The sequence below is a fragment of the Lissotriton vulgaris genome, chromosome 1_1, assembly GCF_964263255.1.
Source record: "Lissotriton vulgaris chromosome 1_1, aLisVul1.2, whole genome shotgun sequence".
Classification (NCBI taxonomy): Eukaryota; Metazoa; Chordata; class Amphibia; order Caudata; family Salamandridae; genus Lissotriton; species Lissotriton vulgaris.
This window is the reverse complement of record NC_141685.1, coordinates 144,569,349-144,591,730: the sequence shown is the minus strand read 5'-3', so window position 1 is coordinate 144,591,730 and position 22,382 is coordinate 144,569,349. Positions and strand designations below refer to the sequence as shown.

The 22,382-nt window shown below is 47.3% G+C and overlaps 1 protein-coding gene across 1 annotated transcript in view; it reads right to left on the bottom strand.

Annotated features, from left to right (window-relative positions):
* Positions 1-3,785: 3,785 nt before the first annotated feature.
* LOC147737845 (uncharacterized) overlaps positions 3,786-22,382 on the bottom strand; it is a 99,924-nt gene continuing 81,327 nt past the window's right edge. The window contains exon 3 of the mRNA XM_086947811.1: positions 3,786-6,588. Coding sequence (XP_086803937.1) covers positions 4,337-5,296 — 960 coding nt within the window. The 5' untranslated portion in view covers positions 5,297-6,588 and the 3' untranslated portion in view covers positions 3,786-4,336. The remainder of the gene's footprint in view (positions 6,589-22,382) is intronic.

Sequence of the window (22,382 nt, the reverse complement as noted above, 5' to 3'; positions counted from 1 at the left end):
TTGTAATACAGACCCCCCTTATAGTGGCTTTGAAAGCCTCCCAGAGAAGCACCGGGTCATCCACCACCGGTTCGTTTATGTGAAAATATTCTTTGATCGCTTTTTTTATAGTATCATCATAGACATTATCAGTAAGTGAGACCCTGAGCTGATGGTGAGCAGAGACCTGGGGGTGACGGAGGAGTGCGCGCTGGGGTGGAGGGGGCGCTACGTGGCCCTTGTGTTGAGCGAGGCGCAACGGGGTGGAAGGACCTGGAGGTGGTGGGGGGGCAATGAGTAGAAGGGTGAGAGCCTGAGCTGATGGTGAGTGAGCGGGGGACCTGGGGGTGATGGAGGAAAGCACGCAGGGGTGGAGGAGAGAGGGGGCGCTACATGTCCATACTGCTGAGCACGGCACTATAGGGGTGGAAGGACCTGGGGGCGATGGAGGGGTGAGGGTGTGAGAGGTTGAGCTGACAGTAATGGTTATTTGAGGGGTTACCCACTGGGGTGACTGAGGCCATCCTCTGCAGTACAGCAATCAGGTATTTCCATTCTATGGAATCAAAAGCCTTGGCGGCGTCGAGTAAAACCGCTGCCGCTTTTGTAGTGGGTTGTAAATAGTGTGATAACGCAAATAGTGATCGAGTGTTGTGTGACGTTGACCGTGTGGGGATGAATCCTGCCTGGTCCGGTAAAACTAATTTCGTCATCAATGGCGTTAGGCGAACTGCTAGTAGTTTCGCTAGAATTTTGGAGTCAGTATTTATGAGTGATAGCGGTCTATAGGAGTCGCATTTTTCCGGGTCTTTGGAGGGTTTGAGGAGAGCTAATATTACAGCCTCTTGAAGCGTGGGAGGCAGTTCTTTCTGGTCGAACGCTGCTCCAAACATGCCCACTATGTGTGGAGCAAGAAGATCTACATACTGCTTGTAGAATTCATTGGTGTAGCCATCTGGGCCAGGCGCTTTACCGTTGGGAAGGGTCTTAATTACATCAGTGACTTCTTCCACTGAGATTGGCATCGCTAAGTACTCCCTATGTCCGTCCGATAGCCACCCTATTGCTACATCATCTAGATATTGGAGAATTTCGTCCCCTGGTGCAGTCGGTTGCGATTTGTATACTGAGGAATATGTGTCTACAAAGCTATGCAATATGCCCTCAGCCTGTGTGTGTATTTTGCCATCATCCGATTGGATCCGTAGCACAGCCGAGTGACTCTTGCCTTCACATATTTTATGTGCTAGCATCCTGCTGGCCTACCCCCCTCTACAAATGTTCTTGCGGTGTGTTTTCGGTCAAGATATTTAATTTCATCTTCGATGAATGTCTGATGCTCTGAATGTATCTGTCGCAGCTCAGCTAGCAAAACGGTATCCTGTGTAGCTTCAAACTCTGTCTCAAGCTCTCTCATGCGTTTTTCACGTCGTTTTATCTGGTGTCGGATGTCTTTTAGTATGCCAATGGTAGTTGTAATACAGACCCCCCTTATAGTGGCTTTGAAAGCCTCCCAGAGAAGCACCGGGTCATCTACCACCGGTTCGTTTATGTGAATAGTATAGTATCATCATAGACATTATCAGTAAGTGAGACCCTGAGCTGATGGTGAGCAGAGACCTGGGGGTGACGGAGGAGTGCACGCTGGGGTGGAGGGGGCGCTACGTGGCCCTTGTGTTGAGCGAGGCGCAATGGGGTGGAAGGACCTGGAGGTGGTGGGGGGGCAATGAGTAGAAGGGTGAGAGCCTGAGCTGATGGTGAGTGAGCGGGGGACTTGGGGGTGATGGAGGAAAGCGCGCAGGGGTGGAGGGGAGAGGGGGCGCTACATGTCCATACTGCTGAGCACGGCACTATAGGGGTGGAAGGACCTGGGGGCGATGGAGGGGTGAGGGTGTGAGAGGTTGAGCTGACAGTAATGGTTATTTGAGGGTTTACCCCCTGGGCTGACTGAGGGCCCGGGATGAGGGAGGGGAGTCCCCTTGAGACATCGGGAGCACTGTTTACAATGAGGATTGGAGTCGTGTGGGTGTGGGCAGGGGGTTGCGTAGCTCCTAGTGTGCGCTCGTGCCATAGTCAATAAAGTGTCAGAGAATGGAACAAGGTTCTGGAGAAATGTTTTTATAATTAACACATGTATAGCGCCCATTGCTTAATTTGTGAATACGCCCCCAGCCCAAAGGGTTGCTCAGAAGCCCTCAGCGAACCGGGCCTGTCTGCTGCTTGTGAACAGCACTTGTGCAGCTGACCTTCTGCCCTGATTCCTCAACTTGACAAACATCCTCGACCAGCACTCTTTCCACCTTCGGCAGGGATTCGCTGTCTCATGCAAATACTTTTCGAGACTTGTTTTTGTCGCTTACCAAGTAATCTGCACAAACCTGTAATTACAGCGCAGTTACCTGGCGCTCGTTTACCGGGGAGTCCCCAAGGCTGGCTGCGATGAAAATGTAATGTAATGTAATGTATGTGTTCTTGTAAAGCGCACTGCTGCCCTGAGGCGTCGTGGCGCTGTAGATCGCTGGGGAACCCGTCCTGGCTATCCCTGTGAGATGGTCCCTACTGGGTATCTCCAAGGTGAAACCAGGCATCCCCGGCGAATGTGGGGGGCCGTTGTAGAGATGAGGCAAGCTAATGCCCAGAGTTGCCGAGTGTGATCCCTGGTTATAGTAGGCACCGAGGCGAGAATTATCGAGTCCGCTGACCCTGGTCCACGACCCTGCCGCGTCGGGAATTGAACCCTGGTCCCGGGCCGTTCTCTGCTTCCGGGTCTGCCGCCTCTAACCAGTGAGCCACACCACTCCACAACAGGCCCGGGCTATTTATTGCCGGAGTAAATGAGAAATATATCATTTACCGTGCTCCCAAGTGCCCCGACATACCTTGGGGACCGGATCACTGACAGCTAAACAGAAAGCAGCTCAGTATCCGGGCTGTGACTGAGAGGGCGGGGGCTGCCCGCGCATGCGCGCTATTTGTAATGAAAAGGGAGCCCCGGTGTCAAAGCGAAGTGCGGCAGCTGAAGTCCTGGGTCCCAGGAGGGGGCCCGGGTGAAGACCAGTGGATAGCACTGCGGGGCTCCCATGCCTAAGGGGAGAGCCCCGTGTGTGCCAGGTGATGCAGAGACAAGAGCACCGTGAGGTAAGGGGAGAGAGGGGGGGAGGGTGTGTGTGTGTGCATGCGCGCAAGTGTGTCTGTGTGTTATCCACTTGCTACCAATGTGGGACAGGAGATGTGCACGGCGTTTGGGTGAACGTGCGCGCTCACATGGGGGATTCTCCTGCACGTGCCCATCCCCTATCTCACATTGCGGCACCAGGGGGTGGGGTGGGGGGTTGTGGTGTGTGTCTCTATGTGTGCGTGCGTGTGTGTGCGCTCGTGTCTCTCTGTGTGTGCGCTTGTGAGTGTGTGTGCGCATGCGTGTGCGAAAGCAGGGGGGGGTGTGACTGTGTGTGTTGGAGGCTTTCAAGGGAGACAGGAGACGGTGAACGCGCGCGCGACCTGATCCGATTCCTGAGACTGCGCATGCCCATCTCTTGTCTCCCTTTTGGCTCCTTGTAAGCAGAGCCGACAGCTATAGGTCTCGCTCTGCGACAGGGCTTTCGCACTGTATCGCAGGTGCGAGACCTAAAAAAGCATTTGCAATGCAATTGCGACGGAGATGATCAATATTCAGCACATAGTTGGTCCATGGTACCTACTGAAGATATACAGGCATACTTCCACATTCATCCAGTGCCTATTTCTATATATATGCACTGTCTAATTTTTAACATAATTGTACAACAGTTGCTACATTGTAAGGACAGACCAAAAGAGTAACATCAATGTAATTGTTGTCACATAGTTTCACAGTTAAAACGTAATCATTATTTTAATGGCTGAAGAATTTGTGTCCTCATTAGTTCTACATCAGAGCTTCAGAGGTAAATGTCATGCACTGCGAGGGTTAACCCAGAGAGCTGCAGCTCACATTCTCCTGCTTTCACTTTTGCTTTTCTACACAGTTCTCTGGCCACTGTCACAGAACAATTAATGATGCATAAAATGACAAAAACCACAGCCAGCTCAGGAGACCTCATTTTGTGCTTGTTAAATTGTTTTGAGTGTGTTGGGTTTATATGTTTTAAAATTAGCTGAAAATAGACTTGTTAGTCCAAGCATTGTTCATGGTGTTGCCTTTACAGGTAGCATGGTCCGGTGTTCTTGGATTTCTTTCGTTAAAACTCTCTCACAGAATAAAAACCAACAATGTTTCTTTACTTTTAGTCCACTTTGTGCTAGTCTCCCAATGGGTTTCGTGATATTTCATGTTTTTCCTAGCTGTAGGGAAATAAACAATAGCACAGAATAGACATGTTCATTGATGGTGATAGAGTGCTCGCTGATTTTTTTTTAGGTTTGAAGACTGACAAGAGCTTTTTGCACGTTCACTGCCATGATATGGTTTTTCTCCTGTGTGTCTTCGCTGATGAATCCTTAATATTGAAGTATCACGAAAGCTACTTCCACATTCACTGCAATGGTATGGTTTTTCTCCAGTGTGTGTTCGCTGATGTCTATGTAGGTCTGATAAGCGACAAAATCTCTTCCCACATTCTTTGCACTGGAATGGTTTTTCCCCAGTGTGTGTTTTCTGATGCCGCTTTAGGTGCGATAATTTATAAAAACTCTTCAGACATTCACTGCAATTATATGGTTTTTCCCCTGTGTGTGTTTGTTGATGATACTTTAATCCTGAGGAGGAACTAAAACTACTTCCACATTCACTGCAATGATATGGTTTTTCCTCTGTGTGTGTTCTCCATTGCTGTTTTAAGTTTGTTAATTGACTAAAGCTCTTCAGATATTCACTGCAATGATATGGTTTTACTCCAGTGTGTGTTCTCTGATGACATTTTAGGTGTGATAATCGATTAAAGCGCTTCAGACATTCACTGCAAGGATATGGTTTTGCCCCAGTGTGTGTTTTCTGATGCCGCTTTAGGTGCGATAATTTATAAAAACTCTTCAGACATTCACTGCAATTATATGGTTTTTCCCCTGTGTGTGTTTGTTGATGATACTTTAATCCTGAGGAGGAACTAAAACTACTTCCACATTCACTGCAGTGGTATGGTTTTTCACCAGTGTGTTGTCGATGATGTACCTTTAATGTTGATGAGTCACTAAAACTACTTCCACATTCACTGCAATGGTATGGTTTTTCCCCAGTGTGTGTTTTCTGATGCTGCTTTAGCTGCCATAAGTTATAAAAACTCTTCTGACATTCACTGCAATGATATGGTTTTTCACCTGTGTATGTTTGGTGATGATGCATTAATACTGAAGAGGAACTAAAACTACTTCCACATTCACTGCAATGATATGGTTTTTACTCTGTGTGTGTTCTCTGATGCTGTTTTAAGTTTGTTAATTGACTAAAGCTCTTCAGACATTCACTGCAATGATATGGTTTTACTCCAGTGTGTGTTCTCTGATGACGTTTTAGGTGTGATAATCGATTAAAGCGCTTCAGACATTCACTGCAAGGATATGGTTTTTCTCCGGTGTGTGTTCTCTGATGCTGTTTTAGGTGTGATAATTGATTAAAGCGCTTCAGACATACACTGCAAGGATATGGTGTTTCTCCAGTGTGTGTTCTATGATGTCGTTTTAGGTCTGATAATAGACTGAAGCTCTTCAGACATTCACTGCAAGGATATGGTTTTTCTCCAGTGTGTGTTCTCTGATGCCGTTTTAGGTCTGATAATAGACTGAAGCTCTTCAGACATTCACTGCAAGGATATGGTGTTTCTCCAGTGTGTGTTCTATGATGTCGTTTTAGGTCTGATAATAGACTGAAGCTCTTCAGACATTCACTGCAAGGATATGGTTTTTCTCCAGTGTGTGTTCTCTGATGCCGTTTTAGGTCTGATAATAGACTGAAGCTCTTCAGACATTCACTGCAAGGATATGGTTTTTCCCCAGTTTGTGTTCGCTGATGACTCATGACTTTAGATGATTCCGTAAAACTACTTCCACATTCACTGCAATCATCTGGTTTTTCCCCTGTGTGTGTTTGCTGAAGCTCTTCAGATATTCATTGCATTTGTATGACATTTCCGTTGTGTGTGTTCTCTGATGCAGCTTTAGGCTTGGTAAATATACTCTGTGTTTTATATAGCAGAACCCCCATTTCCTTTAACTTTCATTTAACTGTGCTTTTCGCTGATTGCTGTGGAATGGCCTGAAAGAGTTTAAAATATACCTCTAGCTCTGACTGGTGGTCTGATATCACTTTAGGAAGCAGAGTACTGCAGTAACCACCTCATGATCAGAGCTGGTATTGGATATGTTTACACAAGAAGTGGTTGATCAGTGTTGCCTTCATTTTCTAGAGGTAATTTCTTCATCTTAAGGCACAGAGTTGCACAGCTGAGACTCGTAGAACCACCGAATTGCCCTTGACGGTACTTCCAAGATCTGTCAGTTTATGTTCAGGTTCGGCTGCCTCTGAGGGCTCTTATGTTTTCCTGATTACTGAAACTCAATGTTTCGGACTTTGCTTTTGTAGATTTACAGTATTATCTTCATTATTCCTAAACATTTTGTGCATTCAAGGATTGTTTTCTGTTGGATGTAAAGAGATTTAAATTACTCATATGGAAAATACCGGAATGTGCATATACAATTTTTAGTTGATTGTAAAAGCATCTCATTTATTGCTATTGTTGAAACTTATCAAGACATATTTAAGACACATTTAGCCATACAGAGATATTTGCATAAAAGTTTCTTTGAACATGCCACAAACTTATTTATTTCAGCAAAGGTGTTCATAGAGTAACTTTGCAAAAAAGGGCACTCGCATAGCACACATATACTAGTTACAGCTTTAGGTAGATGCATATGGTCAAAGGTTTGTTAAAACAAGAACAGCTCTTGGAGTAAAAGATGGATCAGGAACACTCAAGACAGCAAGGTGGGCAAAAGGAAGTTGTGCCATACATCAAATCTTATTGCTCACGGAGGTGCCTGGCTCTATTTACTACTAAATCCTAACTCTTTTTTCAGGAGGATTCGCCTGGCTGTTGTCTCAAGGCCTGGTTAATGGGGGCCTTTTGTGCGCTGATTGTGTTTGGGGCCCTTGTGGCATAAAGGGGCTCTATCTGGGCCTTGTAGGCACTGCATCATGTATCAATCCTCTCCCCATATAAAGTCCCTGCCCAATCTAAAATGGCGGCGCCTCTAAGACTCTAGGAATATAGATATCGACATAGGACTTTGCATGTCCTTCTTATGTACATGAAAGAAGGACTATCATGTTCTATAGCTTCAAAGTATTTCCACGGTGGCGGCCATCTTAGAATGATGTTGTTTACTAATTTTGCTTAGATTTCCAGACTGGCTCGGTCTATCGAATTTCTAAGTGCATCCTAGGCCACTGTTCATTCTATCCCCCCTATCCCTCTAATCTGGATTCTGTCTTCCTAATTGCATAATCTAGTTTGACCTAATGTATTTCAACTTCCCCTTTTTATATTCGCAGATGAGCCCTCTCCTGAGGATTTTTTGTTTTCCACCTAGTAATCACATGCATATAACGCTGGGAAGCCTAAAACAGAAAGAGTACCTTCTCTCTTGACATCTTCTGTCATTATGCTGCTGTTTAATGGGCTGTCTTTGTAGAACGGAGTCATCCAACTTTCCTCCAGCCACCCCATGATTTGCCCCATCCCTTCCTTCCTTCCTTCCTTCCTTCATCTGACCATACCCCCTTCTCCTCATATCCCCTCAGCTTCCCCCCACGTGAGCATTGAGTACCCCGGTCCCTCCCCTCTTTCCACTCTGAAAATTTGGTGCCCTTAGCCATGGATTACCTTTCTCTGTGTGAAGCAAGCACACAATGTTACTCTCATCTTGGTACAGTGGTAGTCTAAACGCTGAAAGATGCAATCTAAGATTGAGTGAAGGGTCATGGAGATTCTCTTCCTTGCTCGAACACCTCCAGCACCTGAGATCTCTAAGAATCATTTACAACAAACACATGCATAGCTCAAAAGCAAACTTCCTTAGGAAACTGATAAACAATGCCAGGAATCGACCTAAAAACTGTTTGAACTCGTTAAATTGCAATCTAACAGGAAACCCAACCTACTTTCTGGGTCTTATCTGCAGCCTAACTGCGAAGAACTTGCCGCCTTCTTCCTGGGAAAGACGAACAAAATTGAAAGTGACTTAAAGACTGCATTGGATCTCCCCCCGATGCTTTCACACGTCAGTCCCCTCTCACCTGTGTGGCCTGAGCGTCCTACACACACCCCCAAAAATATTGCTGCATGGTGTTCATTCAAATCCTTTGATGAAACAACCATACTAAAAATCCTGTCAACACTTAAACCTTCACAGCACTTCAGCGATCCGCTTCCTTCAAATCTCTTAATTGAGATTAAAACCTCTCTTCTCCCACTCTGGACCAAAATAGTAGATGATTCATTAATTCAAGGCAGCATAACAGACTACCTCAAGTCTGGACAGATAACCGCCGTTCTGAAAAAACCCACTGCAGACCACACTGATCTACATAACTTCCGCCCTATCTCTAGCATCCCAACTCTTTCAAAGCTCCTCTAGAAATGTGCCCATACCCAGCTATGCAAACACAGAGCAATTTCAACTCTTAAATCAATACCAATCTGGATTCCTTCTGGGACGCAGCACTGAATCAGCCATGACTCACATAGCTGACGATGTGTTACACAATGCTTGATCAAATTTAATCCTGCCTTTTAAGCGTCCTTGACCGGTCATCAGCATTTGATGACTTCAAGTCAGTTGCTCAAGCCCTAGTGTTTTCCAGGCTGGACTATGGAAATGTAACCCTTTGCGGTCTTCCTAGGTCAAAGTACCCCCCTTAATGCCTCCCTTAACTCAGCTGCAAGGCTTATTACTGGATCTGAATGAAATAACCACATCACACCTTATTTGAAATCACTAAACTGGCTCCCTTACGAGGCACATATACATTTTTAAATTGCCTGCAGGACACACAAAGCCATACACTCCAACACCCCGAGGTACATTGCACAAAAACTGGAGCTGCCTGGTGACTCTAGAACCTCAGGAAGCACCACATGCAGAAATTCAACAAGAAAAACTTACATGGCCCACTTTGAGGCACCAGACGTGATGAATTTGAGAGAATGGATACATGTGAAGTTATATTGCCGCTTCATCGATGATATCTTCTTAATTTGGGACGACACTCAGGAATCATTGGAACACCTAATCAGAACTCTCAACCAAGTTGAGGCAAGAATACAATTCATATACAAAATAAGCAAAGAAGTAATTGATTTCCTGGACGTCAGGATAACTAAGACAGATAATGGATTTGACATGGAACTGTACACAAAGTCCACAGACCGAAACAGTGCACTCAGTTACACCAGCTTTCACCCAAGGAGTCTAATAAGGAATTTACCGCTATCACAATTTATTCGGATCAAAAGTATATGTTCCAATACACAAACGTGTGAAAACACCTTGGAAAGACAAGTCCAAAAATATGAGGAGAGAGGATACCCAAAGGCCATACTTCAAGAGCAAATACAAAAGGTCTCATTAATGAACAGAACAGAATTGTTGAAACCACGGACAAAAAATCAACAAAACAGAATGGTATTTGTAACAAAATACACAACCCAATCACACAGAATCAGAAACATCATCAACAAAAGATGGGAACTATTATCTATGGAGCAAGACTTTAATGGATTATTTAAAGAGCCTCCATTACATGCGTACACCAGAGGATTGAACTTAAAAGAAAAATTGAAATTCAAACAACAGCCATCATCAACGACAATAAACAAAGGAACAACACGCTGTCTCAATTGCATTAATTGCAACAACGTAATAACAGGAAGTTCATGCACTCACCCAACCTCAGGAAAACTGATCCAGTTAAAACATACCAGTGACTGTAATTCACAGAACGTTGTGTACGGGATTAAGTGTCCGTGCGGAAAGATGTACATCGGGAAGACGGAACGGAAAATAAAAGTTTGAATATCAGAACATAAAAGCCGAATTCGCAACAACTCCCTAACTTCACCATTGGTACACCATTGGACACAAGAGAAACACAGTATCTCTCAACTTAGATTCCTAGTTTTGGAACAGGTACCCTTAAAACAAGGAGTTAACAACCATCAAAAACTATTGCAGCGTGAACTTTTTTGGATCAAATATCTTAATACCATGGTACCAATAGGCCTTAATGATAAATATGATTTAGCGTGCTTTCTGTAGGGTCAGTAGATGAACTGAATAGCAATTGAGGTCAGGGAGGCATAACTCAAAGCGATTTTCTGATTTTTAAACTCATTAACCAAATGTCAATGTGACCATAATGTAATATCTTGGACAAACCTGCTATCAACTGTATGTATATAATAACATGAGGTAACCTGACAACAACGTTATACACTTAAAAAACACATGCAGATTCCTTCTGTTTCACAGGCTAGCACTAGATTATACAATAAGTCAAGCAGCCAGCTGTATAACATTCATGATCAATCATGATAGTGGTAGAAACAGTTAACCACACAACAGAACGAGTGTTTGATCTCTTTAGAGTGTTGATAACTTTATATTATCCGGAACGCTTAGTTTTTTACAAATAATATCCAGGAATTATAACTAATATCTGGAAAGGCAGCACGAGTTTCTGAATCCTGTAATAACAAATTGTTGTAGCGGGTTTCATTAATGGCAGCAGAATTAGGACCACTCTAAGGAGCGTAGTGAACAGAGAGATACCAACAGATAGTCCGACTTTTATTTCCACCATCACAGAGTTGTCCCGGAGTTTTGCGGAGTGATTTTAAACTCAGTTATTCTCGACACACGCTGATGTGAAAACAACTAACTAGGTTGCGGTTTTTGTTGAGGACGGAAGAAGGCTTTAACAGGTATGAGCAGTATGCGTAACGCGGTTATTCAGAGTAATGAACTTGGTAGCACCTAGAGATGAAGGGTAACTGACGGTTATTATTGTTTGTTCTGGTTTCCTCAGATACGAGTTGGAAACGGAAGATAAGGTAAAGTCGGCTTTTTGCCGAGAGTTGATTAAAGCTCATAATTTATAACAATACGGTGCTAAGGCATTTTTCCGTTTTTTGTTTCAGAGATTTTTGGCACATTAACATAAGGTACGTTGCCCATTGAGTGGCTGGCTATTCAAAATAAGTTAATAACAATAAGGTGTTAAGGCATTTCCCGTTTGTTGTTTCAGAAATTATTGGCACAATAGCAGAAGGTACGTTGGCTATTGAGTGGCTGGCTATTCAAAATAAGTTTAACACATTATACCTGGTCAATTAAAGAGAAGTTTGAATTTTGTTTTTCCAGAAGCATTGTGTTCAAGGCGGAGCATTGCATTCATACGTCACATACCAGCAACATTAAGGTACGCTAGCTAATATATTTTTAACTAAGTGAACCCCCAAGAACTAATATAGTCAACACACTTACACCATGTTTTTTACTTTTATTTTCTGCAGAATTGCCCCTGATGAAGGCACTCCAATAGTGCCGAAATGCATTGGGCTCAACCAAGGAACATTGATTATATGAATAATGTACAATATTGAAAATGTTGAAAAATTTGAAGAAATGAAATATGCATTGAAATAATGTATTCAAAAGCAAGTTGTTATGAAAATTGTGAATAACAAAACTATAGTTTATATGATGAGGTGAACATGAGCACAAATTTAAAACTAAAGTAAAAAATAAGACGTACTGTTGGTTTAAATTGTGTTTAAAAACGTAAAACTAAAAAGGTGTGCAGCACCAAGTGAACAGTGCGCGATTGGGTGGGTATCAATATCCATCATAACGAATCATGATGCCAGCTTCTAACATATGGTGTGGGAGTACCTCAAGCCATGACTACAGGTGGCATGGCTTGAAGTTACAGCCACTATAGCGGAACTCGCAGACCATACATGGTCACCTACTCCTGAATCCTGACTGCTAGGCCTTTGACCTAAAGTAAAGAGGGGGCAAATACTTACACCAGTTTACAGACCTTGCATAAGTACTTTTCAAGAATATGACTCGTTAACGAGTCATTACATCGCGTGGCATTACAACACGGTCGTTACAACAACCGTTTTGTTGCCACGCAATGCCATTACTATGCAAGTCATTACATCGGCTTGCAGTAGATGGCGCGCTAACATTAGAAATGTATAATTTACTACTCCAACTCCAGTCTACGTAACAGTAGGGAAGGTGTTGGAATAGTAAACTATACTATTCCTTTTGTTAGAGCGCCATCTACTGCAAGTCGTTGTAATGACCTGCCTTGTAATGGCATTGTGTGGTAACAGCGCGGTCGTTGTAACGACCACGTTGTAATGGCATCATGGTGTAATGACCGCGATGTAAAGGTCGTTTCCCACTTTTCAAGCGCCAAATAGAAATGTCTTGGAAAGCAGGCTCTGTGCTGGACACCAAGAGGCAGCTGCATACTCTCCAGCACTGTGCAGGACCAGAGGCCAACACACTACACATGCTACTCACTGGAGGAGTGGGGAGAGTGGATGGGAGGGAACTGTGATATGTATATCTTAGCATAGAAGCCAAAAACGATATTCGACCACAATGAAGGGACTATGTCCGGGACCTCATGAATGCACAACTTCTGTACAATTGTACCTAAGTATGATGTATATCATCCTGTTCATCTGATCTCTGTTCCCCTGTTGATCTACCCATATGTGTTCCCTGCAGCATCCCCCTTACACCTACTTCCTTATAAGTTATTATTTTATTGAGGCACTGTCTGCTATTAGGATTGGCATGTTTTGTAGTCCTCACCGTCCTCCTTGCCTTGTGATCATACTTTACTGTAATGATGAAAGGATCACCAAAGGCTGGATATATCAAGTGAAGTATTTATTGGTCACAGCTGTAGCAGGTCCTGAGTAACTGAAGATACATAGAATGTCTCAGGCAGGTAAAGCATTGTACATTCTAGACTCAGGTGACATGGGCATATGACATGGCTGATGACACAGTCCAGCCAGATCACCACATTTACCTCAGTAGATCTTGCTCTGAGACTGATGTAAATGGCAATGCTGCCCAACCATGATCGGTTTACATATGTCACATATATGTTATGTTATGTTATGTTATTTTTATTTGTACCGCGCACAGCTGCCCCAGCAAAGGGGCGTCCTGGCGCTTTGAGGAGGTAAACACTACACAGCATTAATAGCGGGCAGCAAAAAGAGAAAAGACCTAAGATGAGCTAAACAAATAAAAAGGTCTTGATAGCCCGTCTAAACTGAAAGAGCTCATCGATGGCCCGGATTTGTGGAGGGAGAGAGTTCCACCAGCTCGCCGCCAGGACTCGAAACGAACGGCCACCAGTTTTGTCATTCATGCTCCCTGTAACCTGTATTCCTCAATTCGTTTTTCTTGTTGATGTTTTTTTTTAAAACACCATCATTTTGAACCCATGGAAACTGAAAACAGAAAAACCTACGCATCTTGATTTCAATGATCATTATCAGAGAAGAGGACTTGCTGCATGCACAGGAGGATTAACAACGAGACCTAGTGTGCCGTGATAGGGCACCAGGTTCAGTTTTCCGTAGTCATGTATTCCAATGGGCTTTGGGAAGTGCAGTCTTTTTGTAACTGTGTTTAACTTGGATGCTGATAAAGCAAGGGATGAAATGCAGAATATTTGAGACTTTCTAAATCTTTAAACTTAGGAAATCTACATTCTGAGCGTGCACACAACGTGAAGTGAGTGAGCACTTGGATTAGAACAAACAGATGGCACCTCTCTCATCTTTTGCTTCCTATATACACGAAGCAGCCTTCCCCTCACACCAATTCTGACCCACTGTGGGAGTCTCAAAGGGAAGAGGACCAACCAGGCGATGACGCTGGATAACGACGGCCTAATCCTTGCTGACAGACACAGAGGTGAGGAGTGGGGGGAGTGGCATTGATCAAGCCCTGCACCGCAACAGAGGCAACTAATTGCCCTGGGGCAGAGACTGAGGACGTGTGAGTGCCCAAACAGCAAATACTCATGCTGGCTATTGGATTGCCAATATTGTGAAGGGGAAGGTTGCAGGGGGGCAGGGACAGATAGATTAATACACAAAACAAGTGGCACATGGCGGGTCGGTAGAGGGAGAAGCACAGGGCCTCCCATACTACCACAGGAAGTGACAGTTTCCACAGCAGCAGTACTCCAGGTGATCAAAGACAAACACAAATACTTGACAGACAATATTTATGGGGTAGGGGTCTCATTCCTTCGTCAATACTTGTGTAACTTATCTTCGCGAGCGATGGAGGCACAGGGGCGCATTTCCTCCCTGCAAGATGTGGCAGGCACCATTACATGAGCATAAAAGACTGAATGAGCAGACAACACTCCTCGAACACTGCATGGAAGATGCAGAAGGCCAATCATGCAGAAATAATCCGTGGCTGGTGGGACTGCCGAAGGGCATGGAAGGACAACAAACCAGGGAGACTGGTTTAAAACATGAATTCCAGGCAGAGTTATATCCGTGCTTTAATATAGAGAGGACGCAGGCCCCAAAACTGCCTCCGTCATCATCTGGAGGGAAGTACCCTTTTTGTATGGTCACACCCATACGTTTTGCTCCAGATACTGTTGGTCAGGACTCTGAAAGTGCACTGGAGCAGGTTGAAATTGCTATATGTGAATTGGCATCCTCAATTGGCAATGACTTTAACCCCCTTATAAGTCCCTAGTACATGGTCCCAATGGTACCCAGGGCATGGGTGTTAAAGTAGTCACCAGGGCCTGAAGCACTATTTATGCCACCCTGAGTAGCCCAGGTAAACTACTAACAAGAGGACGGCCAATGCAGACTGCAGAAGAGAATAAAGTGCTTGATCTTGACTCTGCCTTCACCATGTGTGGTAAAGTCAAACACGATTTTTAATATAGGTCTGTCACCCCTAAAGAAGGCCTCCTGAGGCAGACAAATGGCCGGGCCTGCTTTGGCCCAAGGATCCGAGTACACTCCGAGCTGAGCAAAAGCCAGGCGTCCTTCACTGGCTCGCCCACCTCCATAAAATAATGGAAATTAAGGGCACAAAGGCATAGTAGGATATTATTTGACTATCTACAAAAAAATTGATGAAGCAGCAGTACCCACACCACGGAGCAGAACTCCTTGTTTCAGGATTCATAACTTTCTCACTACATCATATTTTAGTTAGTGTATTATGAGACTAGGTGTTCTCTCCCCAAGGGTCAAAAGAAATGATCATTGTTTTACAGCGCAGTTTTATCATCCCATACTTACTACCAGTGTTTAGTTTGATTTAAGTTTCCATCTGGGTCACTACACAATGGGGTTGTGAGTTGGTCTGATAGTTGGACTCAGGAACTCCTCTCACCAAGAGATATGCCACTGTGCTGTGGAAACTGTCCAGGCTAAGTATAGATTTCACAACCAGCATATTTTGGTAAAACAAAGATTAAATGCTAACCCTCATCGTTAGATGGCTAAAGCTTTCCCACTGCCCATGTCTTGCGGTGAAGGTTTGGTGTTAGAGTCTGCCCACCACAAAATAGAATAGGCTTAGAGTGTGAAATCAAAAAAGCATAAAGCTTCAAAACCCAATTAGAGCTACAGAACTGCCCATAAAGAGTAGTTCATAATACTCAGCTGAGCCCCAATAAATCCAAGTAAAGCAGCAAACAGTTGTAGCAGCAATCTGTCAAATCAAATAGGAAAAGGAATACAATGAGGGGAAACAGCAGCAGAAGTTGCCACAACCATCAAGGGTCTGGGCGGGAAAGGGAATAAGAATAAGTTGTAACTACCTAGGAACACACTAATATAAAAGTCAAAACCATATGTCGTAAACATTGACATATGTTTGCTTGCTCTCATCGAAAGTGTGTACCTTGCGACCATCTTCTCTCATAAATCATCGGACTCTGGCCCACATCACCCACTTACCCCATAGTTGGGCTTCCGCTCCTCATCCTAACGACCCTTAATGGCCATCTAGATGTAGATCCTCCCTGTCCGATATGGATATCCATTCTCTCCAACCATTCTATGATCCAGAACACTCCTCCAACATATCCAACTTGCATCAATCCCCACTGATCCATTCCGGGAACCGAGGCTAAACTCTAGACTCTAGAGCATTAAATGAGAACAACTTCACGTAAGTCACCACCACACTATCTGCACCAATTGACACAAACACAAAGCTCAAATCCAGGCTCCTGAAACTGTAGATCGGCAGTGAAACACGCTGCTGACATTGCATAACTCATCCCTGCACAGGACTTGGACCTTGTAATGCGGACTGAAACGTGGCTGAATGACTCAGCTTCTCCCATTCTAAACATTGTAGTACCTACTAACTATGATATAATTCGGTTGGATAGAGCAAGCGGTCATGGTGGAGGCATCGCCTGCTTACATCGCAGCAACTTAATGAACAAGTTACTTACCTTCGATAACAATATATCAGTAAAAAACATTAGTTCGTGATAGATAGACGCATGCCTTTGTCCTTCTTGGGCATCAGAAATTAGTGGGAGTAGCAACCACGACCTACTTCTGGTGCAGGAACGCGCTTGATGGCCCCCTTGGCCAAGGGGGCCGTGACTTCCTGCTGGAGAAGCACCAAATGATCCCTGGACATGCAGTGGTACTGGGGTGGCATGGCTGGAGGGGTAGTCTTGAAGGGGAGGGAGTAACCCCTTCGGACAATTTGTGGCACCCACGTGTCCGAAGTGATATTGCGCCAGTGGGGGAGGTGATGGCGAATCCTGCCGCCCACTGGTGTTTAATGGGCTTGAAAGGTCGTATTAGGAAGACTTTGAGGCAGATGCTGCGGAGGTGGAGGTGGAATGACCCGTCCGCTGGCTCCCTGCACCGCCTCGGCGGGGACCACATCCGGGCCGCGTTGAGGCAGGTTCTGTGCAGGCCTGTGCCTGAACTAACTTGTCGGCGTCCCTTCCGTGGCCACAAAATGGCCGGAAAGCAGAAGTGGCCGGGCGCCTGGTGGAAAGGTCCAAGGACTTGGCCGTAGCCCGGGAGTTCTTAAAGCGTTCCAGCGCACTATCTGCTCTGTTGCCAAAAAGGCGACGGCCATCAAAGGGTAAATCCATAAGGGAAATTAGAACATCCCCCGAAAAGCCAGTAGACCGAAGCAAGGCAGAGCGATGGAGCGTCACTGTCGTGGAAATCGCTCTGCCTAGCGTGTCCGCAGTGCCAAGTCTACACCGTATGGCGAACTTTGCTGCAGCCTTCCCTTCAGCAACAGCCTGGGAGAGCACTGTTCGGGTCTCCTCTGGATACTGAGGCAGCACCTGCACACCCCTATCCCACACAGAGTGGGAATAACGGCACAAGAGGAATGCAGTGTTCACCGATCGCAGCCCTAAGCTGGCACATGAAAACAGTTTCTTGCCAAACTGCTCCAGCTTCTTGGATTCCCTATCTGGAGGGGCGGTAGGGAACGTGCTCTGGGAAGTAGAGGCCTGAATAAGTAGGTTCTCTGGGGTGGGGTGGGTGGACAGAAAAGCAGAGTTGCCCAGAGCCGGGGGGCTGCGCCTGGCCACGTTCCTATCCACACATTGGATGGTCCTATCCCGCCTGTGGTGGGCCAGGACCAAGTGCCCAAAAGAACGCCTGTCAGTGCTTCATTGAAAGGCAGTAGAAGCTCCAAGGAGCTTGCTGGAACGCTTCAGTGAGGAGGTTAGTTGTCAAGGCCATCGTAGGAAGTTCGAGGTCCTTGGCTACCCTACGTAGAACCACACCTAAGTCGCACCCTCCTCCATAGCCACAGTAGAAGGAGGGAGGAAGCCAAGGTCAGGCGATTGATCAAAACCACTGGCATTCCCTAACTCTTCTGCCCAGTCCTAATCCAACTCACACTGTTGTGTGAGAGGGCCCTCAGACCCCTCCCAGTCCTCCCCTTCCTGAATAGCCCGATAAACAGGTCAAAAAGATGGAGACTGGACATAGGGATAGAAATCCCCCATCGGCATCGGAATCGAACAACACCGAACTGGCGCCGTACCGGGGCCAACGTCGTCCGAGGGACCGGGCGGCGTCACGGGCAGTGCCGGTGGGGTCGATGCCGGCAGAGGAGTTGTGAGGTCGACCGGAATCCAGGCCTGGACCCAAGGGGGTCCTGCAACGCCAGCAACAAAGTCGTTGGCGGTGCAGGGGCCAGAGCTGCCGGTAGCACAAAGCAAGGACCCCAGATGGGCCCGCGGCGCCCGAAGGCGCTCCGGCGGGGGCCGACGGCCCAAAGAAAATCTTGCACCTGGGCTTGAGTCGCTCCTGGACCCGGAAAAAGTGGGTAGGACGGGGTTGACTGCACGGGCTCCACAGTAGTCACAGGGGTGGCACCACCTGCAACTTCAGTTGAGTTGTGCGACCGGCGAGAGTAAGTCAAAGGGTGACGATGCTTCTTCGACTTCTTTTTCGAATGCCTCGACTTACCTGACCCCTAGGACTTTGATCCTGAAGATCGATGGTGGTGACTCCGTGACCGGTCCCTTGACTTCCTCCTTGACTGGGACTCGAGCGGCACGGAGCCAACTCCTGGGCTTCCAGCAACTTTAGGGACCGCTCCCGCAAAGTCTTTGTTGCCATGGCCCGACAGTCAGAGCACGACTGGGGTCGTGATCGCGTTCCAGGCAGAAGAGACACACGTCATGGGGGTCAGTCACCGACATCATGCGGGGACAGGCCCCGCAATTCTTGAAACCGGGCATCCCTACCCAGCATTAGGAGTCGATAGACTCGAAAAATAGAGACACAAATCTTCAAAAAACTCAGTCATCGAGGAGCTTCGCGCGCAACCAAGATGGCCGCGTGAGCTCGGGGCTCCGAAGACCCTCCGAACCTCCGGATATATCCTGTCACCTATCCTGTCCCAAAATAGTGGGAAAATATTTGTGAACCGACGCCGACACTGGACCCGTTGTCAGAATTGAAATCCGACTTTGTACGGGACGGCTACGTCGTGTAGAACTCTGAGGTCCGTCGCCTATGTAAGACCTGGGCCGGAGCTGGCTCGAGAGGCGACACTTGGGGGAGACGACGAAGATCTGTCGGGAGTGGGGTGACCGAACAGTAGCTACTGGCTGCGGCGACATCGAGAACGGCTGGTGGGCTCTGGTGAGGCAGGGCGAGAAGGTTTCTGCCCGTGGGCTTGGAACACCGGTGGGCTGGCAAAGCCCCGGTGTGTGTACCGAAACGCTTGCTTGGTGATTAAACATGGCGGGCAGGCCGGAGACCGAGAAGACAAAGCCCAGGACCACCAAGAAGACGCCCTACTCCCAAGTCAACAACATGGAGCGCTACGCCCACCCGAAGGAGTCGCCCGGAGTCTCAGCCAGGACGAGAGAATCAACGCGTGAGAGTTTGCCCGCAGCTCCAGATCCAACACTCCGCGACATAATGGGCGCCATTGAAGGAGTGAAGGCCACCATGGGCCAACAACATGAAGCAATGGCGCACAAGGTCGATACTATTGCGATCAAAATCAACTTGATCCGTGTTGACCTAGGAAAAACGAATGAGCGGGTCAAGTCATTGGACATTAAGACCTCAAGCCTGACGACTGATGTCTCGGACCTACAGCTCGAGGTCCGGAATGTCAAGTCGGCCAACGACCATTTTGCGAGGAGGCTTGAAGACTTTGAAAGCCGTGCCAGGCGACAGAATGTCCGCATTATCGGAGTGCCGGAGCGATCCGAGGAGCCGGCTGCGGACTTATTCATCGAAGACTTGGTACAGAACCACTTGGCACCCAAGGGGCTGAGTAAGTTCTTCTCCGTTGAGCGGGCTCACAGAGTGCCGGGGTGTCGCCCTAAGGTAGGGGCCCCGCCGAGGCCCATCATCGCGCGGATTTTTAACTTCAGGGACCGGGATGCCATCCTTCAGGCTTCGAGGAGCGGAGGGCCACTGAAGTTCGAGAACTCTAACATCAACTTTTACCCCGACTTTACCCAGTCCATACAAAGACAGAGGCAGAGTTTTATGGGAGTGAAGCGACGGTTACGGGACATGGGGTTGAAATATGCCATGTTGTTTCCGGCTAAGTTGCGGGTGGAACACGAAGACCGGACTCTGTTCTTCGATTTGCCTGAGGTGGTGGGGGACTGGCTTGACTCATTGCCGCAAAAACATCGGGAACGTGAGGAACACACGGAGGGGGCTGATGGTGGGCAAGATTCGCAGGAGTGATTGCTGGCTGCGGAACATTTGGACAATGGGTCACGACCCGGCTGTGCGGTTTGACAATCCTGTGTTCAGTTTTTAATTTACTTTCAAAGTGGGGGGTTCTGGGGGGAATAGGGTAGTCTCCTTTGTCCTCGGGGGCTTTTTGTAGGCTAGTTTTTCTAAATAAGGGCGACAGACACACTGGGAGTTGGGGGCGCTGTTTAGTCTAATGCTGGGGTGCAGGGAGGGGAGAGGTGGGGGTGTTTGGGACTGTTCTTCTTCTCAATTTTCTTTTTCTTGGCAAGGCAGGCGGCTGACTACGTACATGTTTGATGCGACTGTGCCCATTCGGGGTGGCGCAGGTCTTGGGTTTGATGATGGGGGGTAGGAAATTGAATGTTCTTAGTTGGAACGTTAATGGGCTGGGGGACCGCATAAAGAGGGGGATTGTGCTTCAAATGTTTAAACGATGTGTTCCTGACGTGATTCTGTTGCAGGAGACCCATTTAGTGGGCAATACATGCTACGCACTTAATAGGAAGGGGTACAAAATGGTGGCACACTCTGGGTTCTCTTCGGGCTCCCGGGGGGTGGGGATTTTGGTGCGCCGAGGGTGGTGGACGATAGAGGACGTTATGTCGCTGTTTCAGGGAGGTGGGAGGGGCGTACCCTGGTTTTGCTTTCGATTTACGTTCCTCCTGGTTTACAAACAGCTACCTTCACGGATCTTGGGGGCGCCATTTTAAATCTCCCGGAGGGACTTCTCATTATGGGTGGGGATTCTAATTCTGTTGGCTCAGGCACTTTAGATAGGCATCCATCCAGAGACCTCCGTGGTGCGCAGAACTGGCTTCCTGACTTTATGGACACAATGAGACTTATTGACTGCTGGAGGCTTTTACACCCTGCCCGGCGTCAATACATTTTCCACTCAGGGGCTCACGGTAGCTTCTCCAGGATCGACTACGTCCTGGCTCTTGCGGCCCATGCACCGGCAGTATCCGAGGCTCGACTTATGGCGAGGGGTATCTCAGACCATTCCCCGGTCTGGGTATCCTTTGACTTTGACGTCGCAGCGGCCGAGAGGGTGGCACCGGTTAACCCATGGTACTTCTGCGACCCTAAGACCCGGGGACTCATGGCCAGGGCTATTGAGTTGTACTTTACCGAGAATGCAGGTTCGGTTCCCTCTGCTATCTCCCTATGGGAGGCGTTTAAAACAGTTCTGAGGGGTGAGGCATTCTCCCTTATAGCGGAGGTGCGGAAGCGTAGGGAAGCGGAGGCACTACAGATTGAGTCCGACATTGCGGAACTGGAGTCCCAGTTGGAGGCCGGCCCGTCCCCGGACCTGCTGCATAATCTCTCCCTAAAGCAATCAGAGCTCCGGGCCACAGTCACGGATGCGGCGAAAGCCATGGGCAGGGAGCAGCAGGGGCGCATCTATGATGTTGGCGATAAGGCCGGTAAGTTGATAGCCTGGCTTGATAAAAAAGAGGGGGCCAACCGCGTGGTTCCTGAGGTACTGGGAGAAGACGGCGTTGCCGTGACTGACCCCGGTGCTATTGTTCAGTGCTTTGCGGAGTACTTCGAGACGGTTTATACTTCGGTCTCTGATAGGCCTGAGGAGGACTCGCGGGATCTACTGAGGGACATAGAGTTACCGAGCCTGTCAGAGACCGAAAGGGAGGACATGGACAGGGACATCACGGCTGATGAGATTGCACTGGCAATACGCTCCCTACGTTCAGGCAAGGCTCCGGGCCCTAACGGGATTCCCGTTGAGCTACATAAAATCAAGCCAGACATAGTTGCCCCGCCGCTGAGAGACATGTTTCTGGAGGCGCGGGAGACGGGCACACTTCCTCCTGACCAGAGGCTAGCTACTATTGTAGTTATCCATAAGGAAGGGAAGCCTAGAGATTTATGCAGCTCCTACCGGCCGATCTCTTTATTAAATGCAGAGCCCAAAAGTTTGGCCAAATTGCTGGCTAACCGGCTGGTCAGCGCAATTGGCGACTTGGTGCACCCAGATCAATCCGGCTTTATCCCGCATCGCAACACCGCCCTCAATCTCAGGAGACTCCATGGAGTTCTCGCGAGGGTTGGTACCCTCCAGGAGCCGGCCATCTTGGCGTCCCT